The following is a 13,505-nucleotide window of genomic DNA, read 5'->3' as shown; positions in this document are numbered from 1 at the left end:
TCAGTTGAACTTTTAGAGACTGTTGTTTGCTTCTTAGATTTCCACATGATAGGAGAGTCTCCAAGCTTTACTACATATCCAGTTACAGACTTCCTAGAGTTAGGACATGCAGCTCAGTCAGCATCACAATAGGCTGATATATCCGTTGTTATTGCTAGATAGTAGAACTCCATGCCCTGGATCTTTCTTCAGATACCTAACTATTCTGATTGCTGCTTCCATGTGAGACTACTTAGGAGCTTGTAAGAATTGACACAATGTCTGTACACAAAATGAGATATCAGATCTGGTCATAGTGATGTATAAAAGTTTTCCTATTAGTTTCTGATAAGAGCTTTGATCAGCCATAGGTTCTGCTTGAGTTTTGAGCACATGCTCATCATATTCCTTTGATGTTAACTTCATATTTGCATCCATAGGAGTCATAGCAAGTTTTGCAGCCCCTAGACCTGCTTTAGAAATCAGCTCTAAAGCATATTTCCTTTGATGCATAAGAATCCTTTTTTTGACCTTGCAAACTCAATGCCAAGAAAACATTTAGCTCTCCTAAGTCCTTCATCTTGAATGCTTCCTGTAAATACCTTTTAGCCTCATTGATCAGACTTATACTTTCACCTATGATGAGCATGACATCTACATATATCAGAATGATTGTGATGCCTTTTGTGCTCCTTTTTTGTGAATACTAAATGATCATGCTGACTTTGTATAAACTTGAATTTAAGAAGTTCCTCAGATAACTTAGCATTCCACTGCCTAGGAGCTTGTTTAAGTGCCTTAGAAATCCTTGAGGCAACTCCATGTAAATCTCATCAAACAAGTCACCTTGTAAGAATACATTGAATACATCCAATTGGTGTACATGCCACTGCTTTGTTGCTGCAATAGCTAGAACTGACCCTTGAAAATGATTGTCAGTGATCACATTATGAGCCCTTGCACTTGAATTATATCCATTACTACTTGTTTGCACTCCTTTCTTTCTAAACCTGTTATAATCCGGTGGATATCCCACCAACTTGTAACACACCTCTTTGTTTTGACCCTTCATTTTACAAAACTCACACTGTACATTGTAGTTTCTCTTGTATCTAGTAGCACCATTTCTTGTAAACATAGCCATGTTAAGACTACTTCCACTTGCTGCAGGATTTGGACCCAAGATTCCTGAGTTTGCAACTGTAGACCTTTATCCTGCATCACTCATGATCATTCCATATGCGTGATCAACATATGTCATAGGACTCATCAGCAAGATCTAGCTTCTTGCTTGATTATAGGAGTCATTTAGACCCATGAGAAACTGAAACAACTTTAACTTCTGAAGATGTAGCACAAAATCTTTGGATATCTCACAGTTACAACCAGGATTTGGAACAAGAGCTTCAAACTCTTCCCACAAGTTTTGTAATCTAGAAAAATATGCAGAAACTGTAGATGTACCTTGACTCAGTGTAGCAATCTCTTTGTGTAAATTGTAAGTTCTTGAACCATCAATCTTGTTGAATCTTTCGAACAGTTCCTCCCATACTTCTTGAGCATTAAAGGCATACATTATACCCCCTAGTAACCCTTTTTCTAGTGAATTCATCAGCCACGATAAAACCACAACATTCACTCTCTCCCAGTGATTCCCCATCTCATCTAGAAACACCTCTTTCTTTCATGATTCATCCACTAGTCCCAACTTGTTCCTTCCAAGCAAGGCTACCCTCATTGACCTATACCAAATCGAGTAATTCTCTACCCCTGCTAATTGAAACGATATAATATGTGTACCACTTACATCAGACTGAGACAGAAACAATGGATGATTATAATCGATACCAGTCTTCTGACTCGACTGAACAGATTGTGATTGAGTAGAATGTACTGCTTCTCCTGTCATTGAAATTGCATCAAAGATTCAGAGAGATTGATTCTGCGATAGAGATTGATTCTTCAACCTAGAATGAAGATCGATACTTTGAACTAGAATATCTAGTCACTGCTCTAATACCATGATCTTATATGAGAAAGTATGAATGTAATGTTGAACAATTGAGAGAAGAAAGAAGAGAGAAAGAGAAGAAAGAATTGAAAGATAATCTTGTTATTCTGATATTTAGTCTATTACAAAATGATTCATCAATACAACTATATATAGTCTTCACAATTAAAGTTAATCTAACTTGACAATTTATTACACAACTACCATTTCAAGAAGTTAGTTACATAACTAACTTCTTATAATCTTCTTAACTTATTAACTGACTTCACTAGTATCTTTAACACAATTCATCCAAAAAGAAATCATGAATTTCTTCGTGTCATTTGAATCATATAATTCTTACCGGAACTTCAATTATGTTTAACTTCATAATATTTCACAAAACCATACTCATCTTGAGCAACTAGAGCTAGTATAGGTAGCCCGGGTAACGCCCAACAATGTGAAGGTTATTATAATATTTATTTGTCCAGCAGTTGAGTATGTCTTGGTTGATTTGCATTAAGTAGAAGTATTGATAAAGTTTATTTGCATGAATAAGAAAATAGAGGCATAAGGAGAATCGATGAAAATATGCGTCGATAAAGTTCATGAAGACAAATTTAGAAAGAGCTAATTGAACTGTACCTGGCAATTGAATGAGCTATTTTATACAATTTGTTAACTGTAAAAGTAATTGAGTATTTTTTTAAGTTGACACATGGGATTTTTTTAATAAGTTAAAAGTATTTTAATGAGAAATGAATTTTATCAACTAAAGTGAACGACACCGTAGATCATATGGAAAAAAAAGGCACAAAGAAAGATTGTTTGTAACATTAACACCACAACTTAAGCCTATGGATGACCTTTATCAAATTGGGTAAAACTTTGAAGCTAGCTTAAAACAGGAAGCCTTTTAAATACCCATGATAAAAGTTTGTTTACTTTATGAAATATTGAGTCAAAAATGCATTATATTTGAATAAGAGAGCTACTTATTCGAAGAGAAAAGGTCAACAAACCTAAATAACAAACAAATTGATATCATATTTACTATATTCACTCTCGTCTTCATATTCTTATATAGTGCCTTGCTTTAGTGCATTAAATATCAAACAAGTAATTGAGTGGTTTTTAAACACTTTCCCGCACCTATTTACAGAGTCCCAATAAGTTCTCAAAAGAGTTATTATACCATGTCCGAGTTTACTACCCAAATTTGTAAATTGGAAAATACGACACAGGTGCGACATCAAAAGTGAGTCCGTGCAACTAAGTAAATTAAGTATTCATAGATCAATTAGTCTTTGCCAACATCATATTACATAGCAATGACGCAGCGAAAATATAGTGTAATCGACATACTTCCTTGTTAGTGATATAGTCTGAGTCTACAATTGTTCTTTTCTTCAAAGATCTTCTAAGCACTCAAATCTCACTCTTAGATGGTATGGAGTTTTTAGAAGTAATGTGCTTAGGGACCTTTGAACCAAATGACATATTTATAACCAGGGGTGGATCTATATGTATGTGTAGGGGTGCCACGACACCTAATGATCTCGGTTAAAAGTTCGTATATATGTATGTATATACGTTTAAAAAAGCGTTATAAATTGTTTCCGCCACTTAATGAACAAATTATTGATGGGTGCTGTTGGTAGAAGAAACATATTCCCGCGCCCACAATGCGGGTTCGATTCTCGTTGCCAACATGACTTTTTGGATTGCTCTCTTGTATGAACATGCTTCTCAGCTCTTTCTTTTTTTTTTAATTGATTCTTATTTATTTGATACTATTCTTTATTAATTCAATTGGCTCGTTTTTTTTCCCTGTAATTAGCTCTCTTTTTTTTTAATCTTCTCTTTCACTAATTATTGATCTCTTGATATGAGTATTGTGTGTGCATTCTTTATTTGATTTTTTAAAAAAAAAGTAAATTAAAAAACGATGAATATTATTATGTTAGAAGTCATTTAATTTTAAGGTTCTTCCGATCTTCACGTTCTTGATAAGTAAGACGGTTGGGATGAAACAAATTTGTATTCTTTCTCTAGTATATATATGCAATAACACATAAAGACAATGAAATATAAATATATTAAGTTAACACTATTAGATGGTTTATACAAATTCAAAATTTTAATGTGGAAAATCTATTTTTCCTCAAAGTTTTAGAGAATAAGGCTGCTAAATCCTTTTTTTTTTGAATTGTTTAATTTTCTCTAATCTTAGAATAACTAAAATAAAATATTACTAACATGCACGTTTAATCAATTTATTATATAAAAATCGAACAAGAAAAATAATCTGAATTGTAACCCAAAATTAAAGGAACCAACCCATTTATCTTGCTTGGGCGATGCAGCACCCACGACCTTCAAATCCTAGATTCGCCTCTGTTATAATATTGTTTCCATCAAGAACGGTTAAGAGGTTTTCCCGAAGTTACCAACCACTAGTGTAGTAGGATAGTGGATCCATGTAGTGGGATAATGTATAGTAAACCATTATCCCATTAGTGGGATAATGGGTAATTAACCACCTTCCCATTAATGGGATAATGGATTCATGTAGTGGGATAATGGGTAGTTAATCATTATCCCATTAGTGGTATAATGGATACATGTAGTGGGATAATGGGTCCATGAAGTGGGATAATGGACCTATGTAATACGGACCATATCAGCATTAACAAAAATGTTAACATTCACCCACTTGGTCCGTATATTCTAATCTCATTAATGAAATATAATACACGAATCATGGCGATAGTTTCTCTTGCAGTGAGTAGTATCTTCCATGTTCTTAATGCACTATATGTCTAAACTATAACCTATATAATTAATTAATAAACTAAATATTTATTCAAAGTCGATACTTTAGTGACATTTCTGAAAATAAAACTGAATGTACACACATTTAACGAGAAATATCATATAAAATAGAGTTTCATAAACATTCATTGTTACAACAAAATTTTACATAGTGGGACTAAGTCCCATTCTGACTACATCATATTTAAATTTTTGTGGTTCAATGCTAACGTGTTCAATAACCACTTTCTTGTCTTTAACATTTTCTCTTATGGCTAGATATTTAATGTAGATATGCTTGGTTCAACTATAATTTTTATTATTTTTAGCCATAAAGACAACAGTTGTATTTTCACAATATAACCTTAATGACTTAGATATAGAGTCGACAATTCTAAGTCTAGAAATAAAACTCTTTAACCATACACCATGTGAGGTAGCCTCGAAACAAGAAACAAACTCAACCTCTATAGAGGAATTAGTAACTAAAGTCTGTTTGGCACTTCTTCAAGATATAGCTCCACGCCTAACATAAATATGTATCCTGAAGTTGATTTTCGTGAATTAATATAGCCAAGAAAGTCGGAATCGGAGTAGCCAATGACTTCCAAGTCATCTGATCGTTTGTACATAAGCATGTAGTCTTTTGTTCCTTGAAGATATCTTAAGACTTTCTTTGCAGATCTCTAGTGGTCAAGACATGAATTACTCTGATATCTTCCTAACATTCCAACAACAAATGATATGTCAGGTCTTTTACAAACCTGAGCATACATCAAGCTTCCGATAGCAGAAGCATAAAGAATGTCTTTCATTTGTTCCCTCTTAAGATCGTTCTTCGGGCACTGATTCAAATTGAACTTGTCACCCTTCACGATAGGAGCTACACTGATATCTTCCTAACATTCCAACAACAAATGGTATGTCAGGTCTTGTACAAACCTGAGCATACATCAAGCTTCCGACAGCAAAAGTATAAGAAATGTCCTTCATTTGTTCCCTCTCAAGATCGTTCTTCGGGCACTATTTCAAATTGAACTTGTCACCCTTCACGATAGTAACTACACTTGGTGATTCAAAATCTCTCTAAAATTTTATTGATATGGGATTCTTTAGATAAACCTAAGGTACCTTGATGTCTGTCTCGATGAATCTTAATACCAATAATATGCATAAGATGCATCACCCATGTCTTTCATATCACAACTTTTAGAGAGAAATTGTTTCACCTCATGTATCATTCCCTTATCATTGGATGCAAGTAAGATATCATCCACATATAAAATTAAGAAACATATTTTACTCCCACTAATCTTATGGTATATACATTGATCCTTGATGTTCTCAAAAAAGTCGAATGAAGAGATAATATTATGAAATTTCAAATACCATTGACGGAAAATTTATTTTAGTATATATATGAATTTCTTTAACTTACATACCAAGTGGTCATCATTACTAGAAGAGAATCCTTCAGGTTGTTTCATATCAACCTCTTCCTCTAGATCACCATTGAGAAATGTGGTTTTTACATCCATCCGTCGCAATTCTAAGTCAAAGTGTGCTACCAATGCCAATATTATGCGCAAGGAATTCTTTTTAGACACAGGAGAAAATGTCTCTGTGTAATCAATTTCTTCCTTTTGAGTGAATTCTTTAACAACGAGTCTTGCTTTATATCTTTTTATGTTGCCTAATGAGTCCTTTTTAGTCTTAAAGACCCATTTACATCCAATGGTTTTAATATCATTAAGCAAATCGACAAGATTCCATACCTTGTTACTTTTCATAGAATTCATCTCTTCTTTTATGGCATCATACCACAATTCAGACTCTTTAAAATTCATGGCTTATGAAAAAGACTCAGGATCATTTTCAACTCCAATGTCATATTCTTGCAAATATACAACAAAGTCACTAGGAATTGCTGATTTTCTTTCTCTAGTAGAGCTTCTCAATGTTGCACCACATTTTTATGTGGATTATGTTGTTCAATTGGTTGTTCAATAATTTCAGGAATTACTTGAACAACTTGATCTATATGCATGTTTTCAGCAACTTGTGGAATCTCATTGATTGGTTGCTCAACACCCAATTGAACTTGAGGGGTATTATGTACAACAATCAATTTTTGACTTGAAATGAAAGGTTAATATCTTATAGAAATTGTATTCTAAAATTAATCGCTCCACTAATTAAGTCATTTTAAAGAAATTTTGTATTTCTTGATTCCATATTACTAGTACTGTTAGATGGACAATATAATCTGTATCCTTTAGACCTCGGCATATCCAATGAAATATTCACTAATGGTCCTAGAATTCAGTTTCTTTTCTTGTGGGTTGTAAATTCTAACTTCCGACGGGCATTTCCATATACGTATATGTGTCAAACTAGGTTTCCAACTTTTGAATAACTCAAAAGGCGTCTTTGGAACAACCTTTGTTGGAACTCGGTTTAAAATATACCTTGTTGTCTTAGATATTCAATCCAAAAGGACTTATGTAGCTTAGATCTACTTAACATACTACGCACCATGTCCAATAATGTTCGTTTTCTTCTTTCTGCTACACCATTCTGATTCGGAGAACCAGACATAGTATATTAGGTAACAATACCATTTTGTTACAGAAACTTTGCAAACAAACCTTGTGATTGTCCATCTTCTATATATCTACCATAATACTCACCATCTCTATCAGTTCTCATAATCTTAATTTGTTTTTCACATCGTTTCTCTACTTCAGCCTTGAAAACTTTAAAGTCTTCTAGTGCTTCACTCTTATTATGAAGCATGTAGAGATACATATATCATGAGTAATCATCTATAAAAGTGATAAAGTATTTTTTACCATATGCGTCAATGTCTGGACAACATATATTTGGATGTATGATTTCTAATACGGTTGAACTCTTCTTGGCACCTTTCTTTGACTTGTTGGTATGCTTGTCTTTAATGCAGTCCGTACAAGTATCAAAATCACTAAAATTTTAAGTACTAAGTACTCCATCATTTACTAATCTGTTAATTCTATCGATGGATATATGTCCCAATCTCCGACGTCATAAGATAGAGGAATTTTCATTTACAACACATTATTTAGTGTCAGCTTATACATACATAACAGTATGAGTGAAATCATTTTGTAAATTAAGAAAGAAAAGACCATTAGACAATGTACCATATCCAACAAGTTTAGATTTATAAAATAGTTTAGAATCACCTTCTACAAAGAAGGAATATCTCAAAGGTACACGTCTTGATACTGAAATTAAATTCATAGAAAAATTAGGAACATAAAAAGTCTTTTTTAACTCTAAAATAAAACCACTACTAAGAACTAAATGCATGTCCCAATAGCTTCCAAATGCGACTGCATCTTGTTTCCAGTGTAGATGCTTCGTTCAGATCCCACTGGCTTTCGCAGGTTTCTTAAATCCTACAAGGAATTCGTAATATGGATTTTAGAAGCAGAATCAATGCACTACGAGTTATGATTAACATCAATCATATTATCTTCATAACAAACAAGAGAGATAGAAATACCTTTTTTAACAAGCCATTGTTGAAACTTGATAAATCCTGCATTATGTGCCCGTTTTTTCTACAGAAGCGACACTTGACTTCCTTTTTTATGTCAGTTTCAAGTGGTGCCATTCCTTTAGACCTCTTGTTGGCTTGATTGGTAATTTTTTTCCTTGAGTTGTCATGAATGCACTTTCTCTTATTTCCATCAGTAGTCGACATTTCTCCTGAACACACATGGCCATGAGTTCATTAATAGACCATTTATCTTTATGTGTGTTACAAGAGATCTTAAAGGGACCATATTTGCAGGTAGAGTATTCAAGATATAGTGCACAAGAAAAGTTTCAGACATTTTGACCTCAAGAATCTTTAGTTGAGCCACTAAGTATCACCTTTTCATAATGTGCTCACACACATTTCTCACACTAGTGAGCCTCATTGATGAGAATTTTATAATTAAGGTGATGACAAGTGTCTTATCTGAAGTCTCAAATTGTTCATCAATAGCCTTCAGTAATTCCTTGACATTGTTATATTGTTAGACAGAACCACGAATACCAGCAGAGATTTTGATCTTAATGAATATAACACTCAAACGGTTAGAGCCTTCCCATTGTTCATGAAGAAAAATCTCATCTTGAATGTTGATTTCATTAATAGGTGACTCGTCTTTCCTGATAGCATAATCAATATCCATACACCCTAAGTGAAGGAGAATTCTCTCCTTCCAAATCTTATAATTCTCACCATTCAGTTCGGAAATATCACAAATATCACAGAAATTTACATGTTGCATAACTCCAGCCATTATTAGCGATACAGTCGGAGTCTACAATTATTATTTTCTTCAAAGATCTTCTAAGGACTCAATACCTCACTCTTAGACGGTATGGAGTTTTTAGAAGTAACGTGCTTAGGGACCTTTGAACCAAATAGAATATTTATAATCGTGCTTCTATCAAGAACGGTTAAGAGGTTATGGGAAGTTACCAATCACCAGTGTAGTAGGATAGTGAATCCATGTAGTGGGATAGTGGGTAGTAAACCATTATTCCATTAGTGGGATAATGGGTAATTAACTACCTTCCCATTAATGAGATAATGGATCCATGTAGTGGGATACTGGGTAGTTAACCATTATCACATTAGTGGTATAATGGATACATGTAGTGGGATAATGGGTCCGTGAAGTGGGAAAATGAACCCATGTAATACGGACCATATCAACATTAACAAAAATGCTAACAAAAAAACCACTTAAGATTTATGTGGGTTACATGGGACTCTCAAAAGAAGGAACATAAAATTTGATACTCCAACACAAAGTGATGAGAAAGGTGTATGCATCCCAAAGTATAATCAAGTCTTAACTCAACCAACTGATGAAAATGATTCAAAACGCGAATTTAATCTTAAGAGGAAAAAAGGGCAGCCCTGTGTAAGGTCTGGGGAAGGGCACCAGTATGATGTAGACAACTTAAACCAATTCAAGCATTAGTGGTTGCTTTCCATGTTGTGACCTATGGATCACATACAGGACAACTTTAACGTTGTTCCAAGGAGCAAAGGCAACCATTAAAAAGAAATTAGGATAAAATTTGAAAAATCACGTTCTAACTATGACAAAGAGGAAATATCAAACATCTTAATGAACACTTACAGTGAAAATCAAACGATAAATCCACTACTATAACCAATAAAAATTGTATAGTTCAACCCTAAAACTGAATCAACTGATAATGCTCTCTCCACTTCCATAATGGAATTTGACTCATACAACACTTATAAACATACTCCCTGCAATTACCTCTAACATGACATACTTCTCTATTTCTTCTGATTTCACCACGTAATGAATTTCTCCTCCTCAAAACAGGTAGCTGAATTCCCAAAAAATGAACCACTCTTCTATCCGTCTCATATGAAACAACACCATTTTCTCTATATAAGTGTCGACTGAAAGAACAAGGGAAGGAAAGGATTAGCTCGGTTTTAGGTTTAGCCAATTCAAACTCAAAAATATGTGCAGGGAATCGGAGGATAGTATTGAAGCAGACACAATTAATTTTTTTATGGGTCTTATTTTTGTCATCGTGTTTCTCTGTTTCATTGTTAATTTCATGCTATGCATTTTTGTTTTCTATTGAAACTATAGGGAAGCAAGATAAAACTCTGAAATACAAACAACTATGCTCCAAATCCAGCAAAGTCCAAAGTTAAGATAAAGAAGAGTTAAAGAAGATGAAAAAGCAAGTCAAAATCAAGAAACCCAAACCCACCATACAAAGGAAGCACCAAATATTGCATCATCAAAACCAATTCAAATCTAAATTATGCTAGCCTGGACATAACTGTGAAGGAGAAGAGAAGAAGATGAGAAAGCATATGGAGATGGTCGATGGTTAACAAGGGCGTTAGAATTGATGCAAAAAAGGGAAAAGGACGTAAATAGCCTTCAACTTCAATGTTTTTACGAGAAAGCACACTCGTTGACGGAGATGCATTAACGGAGATGCGTGTTTAAAATTTATGCTCCTTTTATGAAGGGAATTTTGACAAATAAAATTTTACAAAATAGAAAATCTTCTTGAGGTGGTTTACTTTTATGCCACGTCAAAATAGACAATGTGCTCTATTGAAGTATGCATATACTTGATTGCGAATATTTTAAATATATATAGAAATGAAGGGTAATATACTCCGACTTACCTCTCTTATGAAGCTATATAATCTTACAATCCGAGAAGAAGAGTTTATCTTACACTTTTATATCACTTTGAAAAAGTTCATTTAAAACTTCACCTACCAACATGGTACTGCAGACCAATGAGCTCAACGAAGACTAAATTATTACAACATTTTAAAAAAACGCTCAAATAACAGGCAATTCTAATGAAAGAGTGACTCCTTTATAATTTTTTACTCTTCACTGACATGGGTAAGACTATACTTAATGCAAGTCTTGCCATGATTAAGACAAAATTTTAATCAAATTACTTCTGTTTCGGCGTATACAATCTGATGATATGCAGACACTCATTATGCTGAATGTGGTGCTCCAAGTCCTTTAGATATTTGTATTATGTAGTTCAGAACTCAACTATTGCAAATATACTAAAATGATATAATTACATTTTCATTTAATATTGGAATTGTCAAGCTGCTCCAATTGCATCTTCACATGCTCATAATTTTCTTCTAACTCCTTAATCCTATTCACCAATTTCAGAAGAATAAGTTGTGATCTTTCGTTGGCTCTCTCCTTATCTCACCATCGAAAAAATTTACAATTTGTGGCCTCATAATGAGAACAAGATCAAAATCGTCATTTCGAATTGCGATCTGACCAAGACGTCTGCATTTTCAATAAGATTTCATGCTTGCATCACACTTCAGTGTTGATCATTGAATCATTCTCATCCATAAATAACTCAATCAACTCAGATTTTGTCATTCCTAACCCTAACATTTATATATAAAAATTGTGAAAGAAATTTGAAATCAGAACTAATAATCAACATGAAAAGGTGTATATATATATATATATATAAAATATATATATATATATATATATATATATAACTCTGATACTTGAAGAATAATGGAGGTTTGTTTTTTTAAAAGATGAAAAACACGTCTGGTAAAAAAGAAGAAATCTGAATTAATGAGGTTTCTTTTTTCAAAGTTATTTTAACACGTGGTCAATATTTAGTGTTCAATATTGGTTAAAAAAGTGTCTAGTATTGTCTAAAAATAGCACTCACGAGCCTCACATAGATGAAGTCACGGACTCAGTTACGTAGGTCGAAAAAGGGTAAAAAAATATTTAAAAAATGAGTTCTAGGGGGGGAGGGGGGGAGTGGTAATAAGACCTTAGTAAAGTTTAGGCGTGTCTCTAAGATTTCGGACATAGGCTGGGGGTACTTATGTATTATCCTACTTATTATTACTAAATTAAAATAAAATTAAAAACAACGTCATCAACAATATTCGTAGTGAAGTTCAACAAATAAGGCTAGTGTCTATAAATCTTACTTGAGATTGTTCCCAAGGACCCTTAGCTCGAGTACCTTCAAAATTAATACAATGTTTTATCAACATTTAAAATTTTATGCAGAAACATTAGAAAAGAATCATTGTAATATATTCCACAACTTCTAATATATCAAATCACATAGGATTATATTACTAGTCTGTCAAAAAAAATGTAAGCAAACATGTTAATTACATCGAAGTACATTTCTTTTTGAAACCATATAAAAAAAGTGATTAGGTTCGATACAATGCCTTTAAAAATAAAGCATCTGTCTTAGGCACTCAAATTTGAAAGCCCCATTTTTATAAGTTTTTTTAACAAAAAAATATATATTATATTCAGTGGCGTAGCCAGAAATTTCATGAAGGATGTCCAAACTTTGAATATTAAATGTAAAAAAGACGATGATTTGAATTACCAAAACAAATAATCAAGCTAAGTAATATTTATTTAAATATAAACAAGTGTATAATTCAAAACTAACATAAAGAAAAATAAACTACTATTGAAAGCACAATTTAAATATATTATTACAATTGTAATCAATGGAATTTCATATCTTGAAACATTTTATAATAGACTCATTAGAAATAGTACAAAATTCTTTATTTTTTATATAACACACTATACAACCGTTTAAAAACTCATCATTCATAGTCTTTCTCAATATGTTGCATCTGCATTCTCACTATACTCCAACATATCATGCACTTGATACTTATCGCTGTTGAAACGCTGCATTGTTTTATCAATATATGATTGAGGATATTCTGTAATATTAGGTCGACTGGGATCAAGATTAGACTATTCCTTTCTTATCTCATAACGAAAATTTGGATAATGATTTAAAATTAAAAAACAATTCGGATCAAATTCTAGAGTATTTAAATCAATGCTTTGTTTTTGAGAAATGTGACGACATCCCTAATTGATCTACTGTTGTTTCTTTATTTGGTTAACTTAGAGACGTCAAACTTTTTTTGTGTACTCTATTATAATAATTCCTCAAGTCCATTGAAACTTAAAACTAAAATAATAACTTGATTATTTTTGTTATAAAATAAGAGAAGAAGAAAAAAACAATAAAGAGATGATTGTTGAAATTCTATTTTTAATAATTTTGTGATATAATTTGAATAAATGAGTCTTCTATT

The 13,505-nt window shown here is 32.7% G+C and overlaps 1 protein-coding gene across 2 annotated transcripts; it reads right to left on the bottom strand.

Moving 5' to 3' along the window:
• Window positions 1-8,009: 8,009 nt before the first annotated feature.
• LOC107001835 lies at window positions 8,010-10,972 on the bottom strand. Of its 2 annotated transcripts, XR_003574782.1 has the most exons (4): window positions 10,595-10,972; window positions 10,123-10,271; window positions 8,334-8,539; window positions 8,014-8,226 (listed from the first exon to the last, which is right to left on the bottom strand). XR_003574782.1 is itself a non-coding variant. In XM_015199796.2 (3 exons), exons 1-3 carry the CDS (start codon window positions 10,623-10,625, stop codon window positions 8,128-8,130), a joined length of 336 nt encoding a protein of 111 aa, XP_015055282.1. In that variant the 5' UTR covers window positions 10,626-10,972; the 3' UTR covers window positions 8,010-8,127. The 2 variants fall into 2 exon arrangements, 1 of the variants encoding a protein (XP_015055282.1); XM_015199796.2 differs by lacking the exon at window positions 10,123-10,271 and having other exon boundaries at window positions 8,010-8,226.
• Between the last annotated feature and the right edge of the window lie 2,533 nt (window positions 10,973-13,505).

Source organism: Solanum pennellii, chromosome 10, assembly GCF_001406875.1.
Source record: "Solanum pennellii chromosome 10, SPENNV200".
NCBI classification, from domain to species: domain Eukaryota; kingdom Viridiplantae; phylum Streptophyta; class Magnoliopsida; order Solanales; family Solanaceae; genus Solanum; species Solanum pennellii.
The sequence above is the reverse complement of the archived record's forward strand: the minus strand, read 5'-3'. Positions and strand labels throughout refer to the sequence as shown.

Coding starts and splice junctions, on each gene's coding strand:
- LOC107001835 (XM_015199796.2), bottom strand. CDS start 10,625: ATGATGCAATATTTGGTGCTTCCTTTGTATG. Junction 8,540..10,594: donor TTTGGTGCTTCCTTTGTATG/GTGGGTTTGGGT, acceptor ATGTGTGTTCAG/GAGAAATGTCGACTACTGAT. Junction 8,227..8,333: donor ACAATGGCTTGTTAAAAAAG/GTATTTCTATCT, acceptor AATTCCTTGTAG/GATTTAAGAAACCTGCGAAA.